Source organism: Hemiscyllium ocellatum, assembly GCF_020745735.1.
Source record: "Hemiscyllium ocellatum isolate sHemOce1 chromosome 27 unlocalized genomic scaffold, sHemOce1.pat.X.cur. SUPER_27_unloc_2, whole genome shotgun sequence".
Classification (NCBI taxonomy): Eukaryota; Metazoa; Chordata; class Chondrichthyes; order Orectolobiformes; family Hemiscylliidae; genus Hemiscyllium; species Hemiscyllium ocellatum.
This window is the reverse complement of record NW_026867487.1, coordinates 234,676-251,824: the sequence shown is the minus strand read 5'-3', so window position 1 is coordinate 251,824 and position 17,149 is coordinate 234,676. Positions and strand designations below refer to the sequence as shown.

At 39.3% G+C, this 17,149-nt stretch overlaps 1 protein-coding gene across 1 annotated transcript in view; it reads left to right on the top strand.

Moving 5' to 3' along the window:
* Positions 1–1,456: 1,456 nt before the first annotated feature.
* LOC132807648 (deleted in malignant brain tumors 1 protein-like) overlaps positions 1,457–17,149 on the top strand; it is a 28,232-nt gene continuing 12,539 nt past the window's right edge. The window contains exons 1-3 of the mRNA XM_060821700.1: positions 1,457–1,592; positions 11,436–11,750; positions 12,313–12,627. Coding sequence (XP_060677683.1) covers positions 1,457–1,592; positions 11,436–11,750; positions 12,313–12,627 — 766 coding nt within the window. The remainder of the gene's footprint in view (positions 1,593–11,435; positions 11,751–12,312; positions 12,628–17,149) is intronic.

The window sequence follows — 17,149 nt, the reverse complement described above, 5'->3', positions numbered from 1 at the left end:
AATAGCCGAACGAATTTATTAGTAGACTATTAATTCAGTGTCTCAGGTTTTGTTCTGGGAACCCGGCTGTCGCAGTTGGTTGAATTTGAATTTGACAAAAAAGAACTGGAAAAATGTTCCAATGATGACCATGTCAATTGAAGGAAAGCTGAACTGGTTCACTAATGTTCCTTAAAGAAGGAAATCTTGAATTCTTAGTGGGTCCAGCCTACATGCAATTCCAGACCTACAGCAATGTGATTTACTCTTAAGGACCCTCTCGGAAATTAGGTATGGGCAATAAATGCTGGACTAGCCAGGTATGCCTCCAGCTCATGAGTGAGAATGAAAAAGAACAAGCTTCTCAAGGAACAGAAATAATGCAGGGCATTAAATGCCGGCCTAGCACACAATGCCAATATCCCATTGCTAAATTTGAAAAAGTCATGTTACTTTGGCCGCAGGGACACCATTTAGTGTGAACAACAGGTTCTGCACTTACTTTCAAAACTGTATACATTAGAACTCCGATCGGTCCCTCTTTCTGTTCTAAAGTGCAAACAAGCAGTTGTCTAAACTCCAAATTGGCCTGAATATGTCACTAAATTGCCCATCCATTACGCCACCCATTTCTCTGAATCTGTTGTCAAAATGACATGACCATTGGTAACCATTCATGCGCATGTGGGTCATTGTTTGTTGAGTGTCAACTTCGAGATTTTACATCCATGAGGTCGTATATCGAGTGGAACCTGGATTTTGAGGTGAGACAGTAAGAAGAATGAATTGACACTGGACTGGTTATCCGGATGTCCAAGGGACTTTATTATCAAACATGTATTCATAGATGATGGAGTTTTATTTGAATTGAAACAGGAAATTAGATCTGACCATGAATCCATTATGTTAAAAATTCACGTACTTAAATTATGGTCAAGAGGTAAGGAAATCTGCATACTTATTGTGTCTTGCCAATTTGCATAACTGGAGCCACAAGAGAGGACAGCAGCTGTATCTGATCAGATCTCTGAATTCGTTTGGCAAGCGATTCAGTTCCAAATCAGTTGGGTATGGGTAAAAGTGCTGACCAATCTGGAGAACTCTTAGTTGCATCAAAAAGCGTATAAATATTTGAAATAAAAACATTGTGATTGTCTGTCCTAGTGTTTTGCAGTAGATAGTTAAAAGGAAATTGCGTTCTATAGGAAAGTTGAATAAGCATGTGGAATTGCATCTAGAATTCACGTAAATAAACACAAATTGAGAGCAGGGTTAACCTATTCAGTCAAACAAATCTGGCCCATCATTCATTATGTGAGAGGGTTTTCACAAGATGTTTCATCTTTGCTTATATTAACTGGCATTACATCAGCGTCGAAGGATTAGACAGGATGGAATTTTTAAAGAGTACACAGGTGATCATTTTGTATCAGTTTGAAGATGGCCACAATAGAGATGAAACGGTATTGGAGCTAATATGAGGAATGAAGTTGGTTCAGTGATCGAAGTGTCTGTGGCTGAGCATTCTGGAAATACTCACGATAAGTCTGTAATTTTCAAATTCATTGTGAAAAGAAATAAAGATATTGCAGAAGTTAAGTGTCTAGAACGAAGTATAAATTCAATATCATTAGACAAGATGTGGCAAACATTGACTTGGGCTCACTACTGTAGGTAAGCCTACAATTGGAAAGTGGGAGTCTTTAAACGTGTTACAATGAGAATTCCTGGCTAACGTGCTTCTCTAAGAGTAAAGGACAATGGCATAAACTTTGAGGGAACTCTGGATTTCAAAGGGATGTTGAGCGTTTGATAAAGGAAAAGATAAAACAATATATCAATGAAAATGCCCTGAAAAAAAGGAGAGGCTGTTCAAAAGGATACAGAGTGCATAACGTGTTTTTGTTAAATAGAAGTTAACAGGTAAAAGAGGAGTACCGACGTATCTTTGGTAGATAGGAACATGGAAACCATGTTCATCTACCACCCTAGGCATTTTATAAGTACATTACGAGGGAGAGGAATAATGTTATTAGTATATTACGAAGAAGAGGAGTGCGGCCTAACAGAACACAAAGTGGCACTGTGTGCATGGAGCCAGAAGACGTAGTTGGGGTTTTAAATGAATATTTCTAATCTGTATTCAGAAGGAGGAAAGAAATTGTAGCTGGAGATTTCAGGTCGAATGGTGACGTTCTATAACATGATAAAACTAAAAAGGAAGACGTGTCTCACACTGTGGTGGGCATCAAGTTTCATTGATCTCAGGCCCTGATTACATGTATCCCAAACTGCTATGGGAAGAAAGAGACGAGATTATTGGAGCCCTGGAGGATATATTAAACACTACGCTGACCCAACGGAAGTGCCAGGTGACTGGGGTATATCTAATGATTTTTTTTAAAAGGCGGGGGGACTGGCTAGCTAACATCAGAACAGTTATTCTGATGTCAGGGGAGTGAAGTTATTGGAACAGAAGCCCTCACTATCTCGCAGGATAAATAAAAAAATGCAAGTCATGGGATTGACAAGGAATCAACAGCATTGATGTATTACAGAGAAATCCTGCCTGACTAATTTAGCTGAGTCTTTTGGAAAGATTATTAAGTATCTGTCGGAGAATGTTGCAGTAAATGTAGTTAACACAGGCATCAGCAAGTCCTTTGACAAGGTCATACATGGATGCTAATTGCTGGTGTGATGAGGTGAAAATGGGTCTGTTCTACTCAAACCAATGCTGACAGGAGATAAATATAAAAAGGAGGAAGATGGCGAATAGTATTCCAAAGGATGGGCAGAGATTCTGCTCTGAAGTTGTTGGACTCCATTTTGAGTCCTGAAGTGTGTGAAGTGCGGAAGTGGAAATTTGACATCTGCCCGAGGAGATGTCGAATTGCAAATGTGTTCAAACAACCCGAGACCAACGCCCTCTTGTGGTTATGTGATACTATGAGATGGTTTCCGATCGCTTCCAAGTCTAAACCTTAAATGTCATTGATCTCTCAAGATGTGTGCATGCTTGGAACCCGGTTTCATTCTACTCATTAGTGGTCACATCACCTCTAATTGGTGTAGAAGACCAGAGATAATGACACAGTGTGCACACATCAAAAGCTATTGGTTGATGGAAAGAAACACGTGCCTCTTCCCAAACCTTGGCTGCCGAACTAACCCTTACAGAAATCGAGGAGTCAATAGATGCGTTAAATGATGCTAAGTATGTGTAAAACAGCATTCAGTTAATGTTCAGACTTCAACTGATACCTCGCGCTGGGACGATGTTTGGAACTCTCCTGAATGTGCTTGTTCTGCAGCTGTTGAACTGTGAGTTTTGTGGTATATAATGCATCCCCTTAACCATTAGTTAACCGATCATTACTTAGATACAATGGGAATAATATAATGATCAGTCTGTGTGAGAGCAAGTATTAATACCACGTGCAATGACAATTTTGTTCTCTTCATTTTTTTCTGACAGTTTAGGCAACTGTTCCTGAGGCATCACAATCCCCAACCTCACTCCCAAATTCTTGCTCGTTATTCATGCTTTCAGTACAAGTATTGGAGTTAAAAATCTACTCATTAATGTGGTTCTGTTAGAAATCATGTTTCTCGCTTATTTAACATTGCGTGAAAGTTGCTGAAAAACATTTATTTCATTTATTCGTCAATATTTGGGAGAATACAAAATATAAACTGACTTTATTGTAGTTTTAGAAGTCTATGCTGGCATTACTTTTGCCTAGTATTTCGGCTGTTTGGATTCCACGACCATCTTCGAGGAAGTATTGCATTTACCTTGCACCCTTTTGTCCTCGGCAAATTAAAGGAGCTGTGCGCCAATTTGATACATTTTTGTTGTTGAGACAAATCTGCAACTTTGGAAACGTGACCGGCAATTTGTTCGAGAAAAGTAATACAGACATTATTGTGATAAGGCACACAGTTAGCTGTTTGTCATGGGAGGACAGAATGGACATTGAATCCGAAATGTTAACTCTTCTTTTCTTTCATAAATGGTGACAGGCCTGCTGAATTTTTCCAGCAAATTTCTGGTTTTGTTTCTTATTTCCAGCATCTGCGGTTCTATTTTTTTTTGAGCTGTTGTCCTTTTTTTGGATTTGGTCGAAAGATTTTGACTGCATGGGGCATTCTGGATAATGTCCTCTGCCTGTTTCAGAATAATTGTTTTTGAGAGTTCAGGTAGATCATCAGTTTAGCGTCTTTTACAAGACTCATTTTTCTTTTTTCTTTATCTTTTGCAAAAAAATGTTGTTTTCTTGATAAAATATCTTCATATGTCCTCTCTGAAGCACGTCTTTTCTGTACAGTCACATGTTGAAGAAAACAATCTACTGGAGTTTGATTTTATCCAGTAGAGAAATCAAAGGCATTTATGAATTCTATAACGTCATACTTACATAAATTTGAGGCATCAGGTGTGTCTGATACCTGAATGGATCCCAAGTTGACTTCAGCAAGAAGACCTCAGTGAGTGGTCGTTCCAGGCTGCGGCCCAAGCTTCAGTGCATTACGCAGCGTTTACTCCAGGAATTGGAATATACCAGTCTGCAACACTCGGTTGAAGTCATCTCCTTATTCTGGAAGATGAACAAGCTTTGGGCAACCAAAAAGTATCTTTCAAAGAGTTAATAGTCCTCCAGTTGGTATCTGTCGGTGTGTGTCCTGGGCTACAGACCAATGAGCACAGCACCCTGCGTCAGGGAGCTGCTTAGAAGCACCACGTCAAAAGCCCTGAATTTTTCTCCAGACTTCTTTTGCAAAGGCACATTGCAGAAGGAGATGTGTGACAGTCTCATGTCCCCAATCAACCCAGGCAGGTGCTTCGAGTACGCCGTGCGGTGTCACAGAACAACCGAGTGTGCATGAGGTATCTCACACAAAGCGTCCTTCTCACCACCAGCCAAGTGATCTTTTGTCACATATTGGAAAGTTCTGGTGATATGGCGTACGGTCAAATGACCGGACAGTCGGCTGAGGGAACAATCCGACCGGACCAATCTTTTTTTTTCCCACTGAATCTTGATGACACTAAAACATTAGTGCAATCTGCCTTCAGTGCCGCGCTGTTCAATCACCGCTCAGTTCATGCTCACGCTCTAGACATTTATTTGAACAATTACATTTCTGAGGCAGCCGCTAGACTGCTGCAACTTGAGGCAGGGCTGATCATAACATCAGTTTTTTTTTGCCGGTGTTCATGCTTCACAAATTTTAATCAATTTTAATCATATTTCCTGTTCTGTGCTTGGAGTTGTACCAAACGTAGTATTAGAGACGATCTGAACAGAAATATCAAGGCAGTGTGTGCGTGTTGTCTTGTTTTGCATTTATTTTTTGCCCGAAGTATTATCGCTTAAGTCAAGCAAACAATAAAGCAACTATCAGTCTTGTTAATAAAATCTAAGCATCTGGACGGATTTTCTGTAACATGTCAGTGCAGTGGATTCTGGACTAAACTTGAACTCGATTCTTGTAAAACACGAGTCAATGCTGTGTTTCAAAAATATTAGAACTCACACAAACACAGATATTTATCTCACGTCATCCTTATAGCAAGGGCTGCTTGACCACGGTATGATATAAATAACGGAACTGATATATTAAGTCACATATTCCGAATTCATGATTTCATATTGATAGTTTTCCATAGATATTAGTTAATACCATGAAAGTTCCAAAAAGTCATATCACTGAAATATCCTGAGTGAAAAGTTTGCTTTATTTATTCTTGATGATGAATGGATGAAGTGAAAATAAATATTAGGATAGTAATCCTGCGAATTTTTTTCTGTTTGTTTTCCCCAAAAATATGACAATATCTGGTTCAGCCAGCACTCGCGAAATTCCAAATGAGTGTTGGTGATCTGCATTCAAGAACCAGTGCAGTCCATTGAATCTAGGCAGATCTGCAACACCTGAGGAAGAGAATTACAGAAACTTGTTCAAGCATCAGAGAATTAAAGCCAATTTCTTTCCAGTCAGGATGGGAAATTCCATTTGGTGGAATTTCTATTTGCTGTGCACACTTGCAGGTGGTCTGCTTGCCGTTTTGTTAGGTTCGAAAAGAGTTGTGCTGATTGTTGTAGTTAAATTTCATGGTTCTACTTTCATGGTTTAGCGTTGGTCGTGGATGCATTAAAAGTTTGAGACAACGGAACAATTTTCATTAAGTATGTTTCAATGGTACAGCTACCTTTGGGGAAAATACTGTCCGGGACCGAGATGTAATGCTTCTGAATTTGGTTAATTAATTTAGACCTCATTTTCTGGAAAACGTTCAACAGATAGTAACTGGATTTATATCGATAATGCTGAATTTATGCCGTCTCATTTCAATTTTATTTGCTTTCTTTTGCAGCTCAGATATGTGGCAATAGATAGAATTCAAGCCTTTTTTCTCAGCACTTATTTTGTGATACTTCGTGACCAGGAGTGTTTCGTTAGAATTGCGAGTATGGTTAAAAATACTGAGATTGTCTGACTTTTCAGGTGTACAAGTGTTGTGGAAATTAAATCGACTTGTCCCAGTTATTAGCAAGAACAAAGAAAGGAGCTTTGTTCTTAATCCTGCAGGATTGGCTCCATTATACTAAGCCAGATGCCTCAATGTAAGGAGTACTGAGCATTGTTTAGATGCTGAACTTAACTTTATCACGTTGTCAAGGGCAGAGACTGGGAGAACTCAAGTTAGTATTCTCTTATTCCCGGTCTTAGACATAACAGTTCTTCAGCTTTCACTGAATTTGACTATCGCAAGGTCCAGTTGAATGTTTACAGAATTCAAACCGAGATAAGCTAACTGCAGACTTCCATCAAAGTATTGTTTACAAAGCTCAGTACAGCATTGAATTCAAGAAAGGCATTCTCTTTTAAATTTCACAGTAAATGGATAATTAATTTCACAGTAAATGGATAATTTTCCAGTACAACAAGAATCCCAGAAGTAGACCTCTCAGGTCCCACCAAAAAATAACTTAGAAGAAGGTAGTAAGACAACTCAACAGATTTGTTAGAGAAGTAAAATTACTCTGGATCTAAGTCTCTTGTAAATTTTGTTATTTCATTCGACTTCAATCTTTGAAATTTCGTGAAACTGTTAGACATATTGGTCTGCTTCATATGAGATATATTTATCCAGAAATAACAACAATCTCAGATCAGATGATAAATAACCTTCTGGAGAACATATTAAATCGTTGTATAAGTGCATGAAATACGAACTTGGAAGTTGCATAATCAATTCACGTCATACCGAAGTTATGTACAGCTGAATCTAATACAGGATTTTCTGTTATACATGTGTACATTAAGAAGAAACAAATGAGAATAACACTTTCAGGAAGCAACGTTCCTTTCAAAAAAATTTCTCTTTTATTTGACTTGAATTATTTATTCCTAAAATTAATCACTAGCCAGGTATAATTCAAACTCCATTCAGGATGTTGTTTTAGTTTTAATCAATGACGAAAACCATGCAAAATGAAACATGAATATATTAAAGTCTACATTTTTAAATGAAATTTATGTTGAATTTTAATTCACATTCAAAAGTGTCAATGGTCCTGCGTTTGTCACCATCAGTAATTTGGTTCGTTATATTGGCGACCACAATTGTCAAATTACTGAATTATATAGATTTCAGATAGATCATGATAACATTTGAAGTCTAAATAAACAGTGCATGCTTCCGAAAAGTCTTCTTCCGTGTATGTAGCTAAAGTAGATTGGAAACAAAAAGTGTAATCATGCTAGTACACTAATTCAGCTAGATGTAGGCAGCAATAGTCTAAAGGATAGAGTCTACCAGAGTGAAATATGTAGAACTCAGTGTTTAGACCCACTCTAAGCTCATTTCGCATTGAAATGTTTGTCCTCCGCATTGTTGCAATAGAATTATCGTGTGAAGTAATAAATTTTATGAAATGTTCAAACGCACATGCATGTTCTGAAATAATCACAATTGTCTGCCATAGCGTCCAGTCTACCGTGGCAAACAAAATTGTTTCGGTGGTCCAAGTTCTGTAACTGTGCTCCAATTAATTACTTTGTTCGAAGTGATGCCACTGACCTGACGTGGATTTACTGTTTTCAAAACTGCCTGGATAGTGAGGAAGAGCAAACGTCTGCTATGCAACATTGAGTTCAGCAGCCTATCTTGTGCACTATTGTGCAGACAGTTTCAAAATATATTTAATATCGCTCCAACGTATTTTTTTCTTCGAAATTATCTGAGCTCCTGCAAATTGAAGCAATATGGGATATATGAAACAGTATATGAAACAATTGCTGCAAATTCTTGCAACCATACCAATTATTCAGTAGTATGTGGGGCAACAGCCGATCCGGTGTGTTGTTGAATGAAGTGAAAAAAGTACGGGCTGAGAAAGAGGAAGGACTGACATTTCATTGGATGAAAAAGGATAATAACCCAGTGCTGGTCTCAGCTGCTAAGGTATTAGTTTAGATATTTCTACTTCATTTACCATGACGAAGTACATTAAAAAGACAAAACAATATATACTTACCATTGAATTGTCGGGATATTGCCAATGCACCATTAACGGGTAAAAAATGGCTCAAGTAGGAGAATGATTGTTGTAAGAGAATTTCACATGCGGGTCTGAATAAATCACAGCCAGCGTTGTGTGACCATTTGTGAACACATCTAATGAACATCCCATTTTGGCTTAATGCGTAAAAGCAGAAATAAAATGATTCTGAGATGGAAATCAATGAATTCAAGTTTTGCAGATTATTTAGAAGTTGCATGGGAAAGAATTCGCAGGAAACTAAATATCATCAAAGTCTGTGACACAAACAGGGAAATTGGAATAGTAGTACAATATATTATCAATGAACCTAACTAAAAGGGCAAGCTCAATAAATATTTGAACTTTTATAAAATGCAAAGTCCTGTCCTCAGTTCAAATGAATGTGAATAATACATATTCAGAGTAACAATTTGAGGGCGATGAGGAAAGGCTATAGAACTAAGTAAGCTGTCTGTTTAAAGAGTAGCACAAACTTCTTTGAGAGAACGACCACTTTGCTTCGATCATTTGAATTATTTTTTGGACAATTACTTCTCACACTGTCTCCATTGACCCATGGTCGAACTGCATGTCCTGGAGTTTGAATGATTGAATCATAGAATCCCTACAGTGTGGAAACAGACCCTTCGGCCACATAAGTCCACACCGACCTTCTGAAGTGTAGCCCAGCCAGACCCAATTCCACAACCGGTTACTCCACATTTCCCCCGAATAATGCACCTAACTTACACATCCCTGCACACTACAGCTAATTTAGCAAATCCAATCCACCTAATCTGTACATCGTTGGATTGTGGGTTAAAAAAGCAGAGCACCCAGAGAATTTCCATGCAGACACGGGGAAAATATGCAAACTCCACACAGACAGTCACCCGAGGATAGACTCGGACACATGTCGCTGCTGGGTAGCAGCATTAACCACTGAGCCACCTTTTAGACTACATTCATGACTGACCCTTACTGCTGCCAGGTAGGTAGGGCAAGAGGATAAAACCTAATGTTCAAGGTGACAAATGCAACCCTGAGAAAGAATGACACTTTTTCAATTTATTTGCTGACTAGTTATTGTGAATCGTTGTCCATTCCAGTATTGATGTGCGAGTAAAAATCATACATTACCACAAACTTTTGATGCGAGTGCATTGCTTTCTCTATTCGGAAGTAATTATGCTCTGTATGAGGATCATAATGATGTTGAGTACGTCGTCAGCGCAGCGTCTATCAGAACAATCAGAAATTTTGTGAGAACTTCACACTGCCGATTCATGGATCACAAACAGGCTCATCAGGGTCCCAGTCCATTGGGTTGTCTGCCTGTGTGAAAATAAATCGTTTAAACTCTTGCAAAGAAATGACCATAGTTGTTTCCCGCAGAAATCACATCTCCTGATTTATATATTTTTCTTGACATCATGATTTCACACTTCCATATCGCATTTATTTCGCAAATTAATGACAATGCTTATCTACAGGTCAGTTTATTTCTAAGTGTGGCAAAGATTCCTGACACTGTATTGTCATTCCTCTATTTCAGGCAGAATTGTCGACACTCAGGCCGTTAGCACAGGTAAATGCATGTCGTTATCATATGGAGTAAAATCGCTATATTCTGTTGATTCCATCGAAATATCAGGTGGTGATGTTAATCTCCATGCATTAATTTTCATGTGTTATGCAGCTGTCGTTGCATAACTGAAGGGGGATGCATTACTCCCAAAGTTGTCTATTTTGTAGAATTCTGGAGATGAGAGTGTCAGCAGTGATCTCCCATTCACACTGCTGTTCTCAGGTGGCAAGTGAGTGACTGAGAATTCCTGCAGAGAAGAGTGTGAACGATCAGCTCCCACTTTTAATGCTGTTCTCAGTTAGAGAGACAATGAAAGGGGTGAATGTGAAAATATCACTCACAAACACAGTGCTGCCGTTGAAATCCCATTTTAATTAACTCAGTCACTGTTGAACAGTGGTATGGGTCTCACATGACCACACAGCCCACAACATTTCTGGCTATGATAGGCGGGAGTACCGTTGCATTTTCTGATGCTGCCAGGGCAGGTCCATGGAGTTTTCTCACCAGTAAATGCTGAGAACGATGGAAAGCAGATCATTCCTGACCCGCCCCTCTCGGCTTTGCTGAAGTTGAAATATCTTCTTGACACTAGCCTGGATGGGTGCAGCTTCAACAATACATAAGAAGCTTTACACCAGCCCTCGCTGGATTGGCACCACATCCACAGACATCCACTCCATCCACGACTGACGCTCAGTAGGAGCAGAGTGAACCATCGACAAGATGCACTGCAGAAATGCACTAAAGTTCCTTGGTCAGCATCTGCCAAACATTGGACTAATTCCATCTACAAGGACAAGAAGCAACAGATACGTAGAATAACCAACACCTGTTCTCTCCCATTCTGAACCACTCAGCGCCGTGTCTTGGAGATATATGGCTGATTCAGAATCCTAGAATTGCCCCTCTAAGGACATTGTAACTCCACTGATAGCACATGGACTGCAGTGGTTCAAGTAGGCAGCTCAGCACCACCAACTGAAAGAGGCAAAGAGGGATGGGCGATAAATGGAGACTCAAGAAATGACGTCCATGTATCTTGAATGAATAAGAAAAAAACATTCTCGCGTTGTCCTGTTGAGAATAATTGTTTCTTTGGAGACATTGCTTTGAACCTCCCTCCCTGTGAGTGATTACCATTCAATTAAACGTCCCTTCCACATTCAGCATATGCCCTTCGTTTTCCGAGTTGCAGAGTGGGGGTGCGCCATCCCCTCAAGCCATTGCATTGTGAATGGGGATATGGGTAGTGATTAGAGTTTTCATGTTCCTAAGTTGTTAACTTCATTTACTATTCCTGTATTTTACAGAGACAGTGAGGCTCAGACTTGAGAATGGGGGCAGTCCTTGTGCTGGTCGAGTGGGGATTTACTACTTTTGGCTGTGGGGGACTGTGTATGATAAAGAATGGGACCTGCTGGATGCTTCTGTCGTTTGTCGGGAGCTGGACTGTGGGACTGCCGTCTCTGCCCCAAGCGGTTCTTACTTTGGAGAAGGATCCGGACCCATTGTGACCTGGAATGTTAAGTGCAATGGAACTGAGCGCGCTCTGCGGGACTGTCAGTCTGAGAGATGGTCTCAGTACATGTGGTCACACTCCACTGATGCTGGTGTCATCTGTTCAGGTAAAAAGTGACTGTTTTTTTCGGTGTATTTGTATCACAACGCGGCACTGTGTGAATCCAGAAAGGAATAAAAATCAGAACGGCAGTTGTTCAACAACTATCAACATCAGTACCACTGATTTATTCGGTATCATTATATAACGTGTTGAATAATTGAAAGTAATGTGAGAAATGAGTACCTGCTGCTGTTTGCACTCCGGTGAAGCAGCAGGAACAGGTGTCTATTGTGATGTCATTTGAAGCCTCATTGAGAGAGCTGTACTGCTAGAACTATCACATAAACATCCCAATGTCAAATGCAATTTGATAATGTGCCTGCCGGCAGAATAACATTGTGTCATTTATCTGCAGTCTGACAGACTTCTTTTCTCTCAGACCAGCTGAGAGTCCACAATCTGGTGGTGACTATAAACGTAGTCGACAGGGCACTAGACACACACTGAATGATTGAATGTTTCATAAGCGAATGTGCCAATCTATCATGAAACAATTGAATGTTCATCGGTCAGTACTGTCAATTATTGTTGTTGCAATTTGTTGTGATTTAGTGATTTTTTTCCAGACCACACCCTTCCGAGATTGGTACCTGGAAATTCCCAATGCTTTGGCAGACTGGAGATCCAATTCGTTGACACCTGGAAAACAGTGTGTGGCCTTGACTGGGATTTGAAAACCGCTAATGTGGTCTGTGCACAGCTTCATTGTGGCGTCGCCGTATCTGTGTCAAGCTCTGTTCATTCGGGAGGCGATGATGTGCTCATGGCTACTGAGGTCATTCAATGTATGGGCAACGAGGCTCATCTGGGGAAGTGCCCTCGGTCTACAGCAATTCACCAGGATTGCAGTGAACACAACAATATCACCGTGATGTGTTCTGGTGAGTCCAGCATCAATGAATGAAAAAGGGTTTTAATGTTTGTGGAAGCGATGGCATTTCTGAATTGGTCTAACAGTGTCAAATCTAAACCAATCCTTGCTATTTCCAATGTGATGATCGCTAAGTACAATGTGGTAAAATATAGCCGCAGTTGTTGGAAATTGAGATGTTTCAAAATGTTTGCACTTGTATTGGAAAAACATTTCTTCAAGCTGGTTAACTGTCTGCAGTAAACATACGTTATTGTCTAGATTGTCCAAAGGTAGATCAATTTGATCATAATAAGCACGAGTGAATATCTACACATTGAAGTGAATATCGGACAATTAAATTTATGTCAAGACAGCGTTTTGTTTAGTTTTATCTTCTATTTTGAATAACGTTTCTAAACTGTTTTGAAATTATTGAACATCACTCTTTCCCACAAATTCTTCAGCAAAAAAAAGTCACCTCACAATATGTCATGGCTATCATCATGGTCATCATGATCATTTGTTCCACCATTGTATTCTGAACCTAATATGCATCTTCAGGTGATCTTTCTTAGTCTCTCACTTTTCACGTTGTTTTCAAGTTACCTTGCCTGAATATCACTGTGTATTTTATAATAGTGTCCGTGTGATGAAGCGAACCACTCAGTGCCATTCCAATGCACAACACACTTCTTCCCCCAACCTTTACATTTATGCTCATACTCTTCAAATGATCAGTTTATGGGGTGAATTATTTTTCTTCACCCGCCATGATGGAGCAAGTCACATTCTCGTGTTACTGTGTCTGCGCCTGTGCTACTGCTTAAAAGCCAAATACAGCTAGTCCAATGCAACCTTGCCGAAAATAGAAGCCTTTTCATATTTCTGTTCGAGTATCACTCATCTGCACCTCTCCAAAGACCATGACACACTTTGTGAATTACGAGTTGCATATAATTGTGCAAAATGCTTTTCTATCAGCCTAGGACAACTGGATAAAAATCGTAATAATGTCTCCGTTTCTGCGAGGATTTATTCCATTGACAATTCTAAGTTCAAGTTGCATTGCTGATTTCTCTAATAGGCATTCTATCAACTTCAACCATTTCTGCTTTTGAAGCCCTTGGCGCTTCTGTCTGAGTGCACTTATTCAAAAAGTAGATATTGAAGAAATGAAAAACTTGAAGTATATCTTACAGGTGACTTTCAAGGCTGCCAAAATGTAACCAGCCACCTTTCTTTGCCTTAAATCCTACCCGCCATTTGCCTATCCTTCTTCTGTCCTTTGCATATCCAACTAAAATTGGTAGCTGCCGTGGTTTCAACACACCAATGTCTGGTATCTAAAGATAACATTGAAATGTTACGATGCTTGTTATCGATATCCTTAGAAAGTCATGTGAGTTTTATAAATCTTTCCTTTTCCGATTGTCTGACGGTTTTGCATTTACTTACCTCGCTCCAATAAATGCAATTGGCTGAAGTGTCAAAAAAGAAACGCCTGAAGTGGAAGGGAGCACAAATGTAGGTTCTGTGGAAAGGTGACAGAGCTCACTTGGAGGTTAATGATTACTATGGGGACAATTGCATTTTTCAAACAGTATCTGATTCACTGTTCGGGTCTCCTGGGTTTCTTCAGCGTTCTCTTTACTTCAGACTTCCAGCCTTCAGAGCAAGTTTCCTTTCTTCTGGTGAATTAGCTGTTTTGGTGTTCTTGTGAAGGGGTTTATATTGTCGTAGTAGGCAATAATTACAAAGCAGAGAGAGAAATCATGAAATCCTTAGAGGTTATTTAATTTGAAACCCTGAATTTGGAGGCCTGACTGGGGACTGATGCAAGACTAATTTGTCATGGAAAGAGAAATTGTTCAAAACAGTTAAAAAAAAGTTTCTGAGTTTCATCTTGAACCTTCATGACCAGGAGTGTTTCGTTGGAATTATGAAAATGATTAAAGGTGCTGACCATGTCCCCTCTTTCACAGGACACGAGCATTCCAGAAATAGGCCTCTCAGTTCACAGAAAAGGAACTGAGAAGAAGCCCACAAAGGGAAGCTAGCAGATCTGTTGGAGAAGTAAAATTTCTCTGGGTCTGTGTATCCTGTACGTTATTTTATTTCGTGGAGTATTTTGCCATCTTTCTAAGTAGTGAAATGAATAGACAAATTGACTTGTTTCATATAGTATTTATTTATCCAGTAATGCGAAAATTCTCGAATCAGGTGACAAATAACATGATGGTGAATACCTTCATTCATTATGTTGTTTAATTTGTTTTGTTAAACAGTTGTAGAAGTGCATGAAATACAAGTTTTGAAGTCACATAAACAATTCCATTATTCTCCTCATACCGAAGTTATGAACAGCTGATTCCCTTATACACGATTAATCTTTTATAAATGTAGTTACTCAATAAGAAACGCTTAAAAGAAATGGGAGAAACGCTTTTAGGAAGCAATATTCAAATCAAATTGTTCTCATTTATTGTGACTTGAAGTCTTCATTACTGAAATCATTCCAGTACTTGGGTATAATTCAGAAACCATTCGGCATGCTGATTTATCATTAATCAATGACGAAAATCATACAAATCAAGACGTGAATAAAATAGTTAATATACACATTATTATTTATTTCATGTTCAAATTCAAAAGTGACAACTGCCTGCATTCCTGTCACTGTCAGTAAGTTGTTTGTTTAGAGCCTCTGTCACGATTTCATTTGATTGAATGACACAGAATTCATTCAAACTGAGATCACATTTTGAAATCTTAATAAATCGTACATTTAAAAAAAATCCTGGTCCACATGTGTGGCTGGAGCTGAATGGAAATGAACTTGCCACCTTGCTAGGTACACTCGTTCAGCTGGATGTCGGCAGCAATTTGGATAAAGTATTTCAGACTGAAATGTTTAGAACCCAGTGATTACATCCACTCTAAGCTCATTTCACATTGAAATGTATGTCCTCCGGACAAAACGTTACACTAGCTTTAATGTGAGGTCGCAATTTTTCAAAAAGTGTTCAAATGCTCATGTCTGTCAATCATGTAGAATTATTCCGTAATTATATACAGTCTAGAAACGCAAACAAAATTGTTTCATTCAGTTTAGTTTGTAACAGGACAATAATCGGATATTGAGTTCAAAATAATGGCGTTGATCTGACATATATTCATTCTATTACAAAACTCCGCACTAACTGAGGATCCTCAAATGTCTGATATATCATATTGAAGTCAATAGCTTATCTTATGCAATATTGTGCAGGGAGTTACAAAACACATATTAACACGCACCTATGTTTGTTTCCACTAAATCAAAAAGGGTTTTGCATTTTTAAGTATTATGTTCTGTGTGCAACAGTGTATAACACAATTGTTTGAAATTCTTACAACCATAGAAATTATTCAGCAGTATGTGGGATAACAGGTGATCCGGCGTGTCCTTTAATGAAGTGGACAGGTACAAGCTGAGAAATGTCAAAGGTTGAAAGTGCATTGGATGAAGAATGACAGTATCCCAGTGCATGGGTCAGCCAGCAACAAAATGCTTCTTAGAGTCATAGTCATAGCGATGTACAGCATGGAAACAGACCCTTTCGTCCAACCCGTCCATGCCGACCAGATATCCCAACCCAACCTAGTCCCACCTGCCATCACCCGACCCATATCCCTCCAAACCCTTCCTGTTCATACATCCAAACAAATGCCTCTTAAATATTGCAACTGTACCAGCCTCCACAACTTCCTCTGGCAGCTCATTCCATACACATACCACTCTCTGAGTGAAAGGTTACCACTAACGTCCTTTTTATATCTTTCCCCTCTCACCCTAAACCTATGAACACAAGTTCTGGACTCCCCCACATCAGGGAAAAGACTTTGTCTATTTATCCTATCCATGGCCCCCATAATATTGTAAACCTCTATAAGGTCACCCCTCAGCCTCCAACACTCCAGGGAAAACAGCCCCAGCCTGTGCAGCCTCTCCCTGTAGCTCAAATCCTCCAATCCCAGCAACATCCTTGCAATTTATTTTCGGAACCCTTTCAAGTTTCACAATATCTTTCCGATAGGAAGGAGACCAGAATTGCACGCAATATTCCAACAGTGGCCTAACCAATGTCCTGTCCCACCGCAACATGACCTCCCAACTCCTGTAGTCAATACTCTGACCAATAAAAGAATACATACCAAAAACTTTCTTCACTATCCTATCTACCTGCAACTCCACTTTCAAAGAGCTATGAATCTTCACTCCAAGGTCTCTTTGTTCAGCAACACTCTCTAGGACCCTACCATTAAGTGTATAAGTCCTGCTAAGATTTGCTTTCCCAAAATGCAGCACTTCCCATTTATCTGAATGAAACACCATCTGCCACTTCTCGGCCCATTGACCCATCAGATCAAGATCCTGTTATAATCTGAGGTAACTTTCTTCACCGTCCACTACAACTTCAATTTTGGTATCATCTGAAAACTTACTAACTGTAACTCTTATACTCGCATCCAAATCATTTATGTAAATGACAAAAAGTTCAACCGATCCT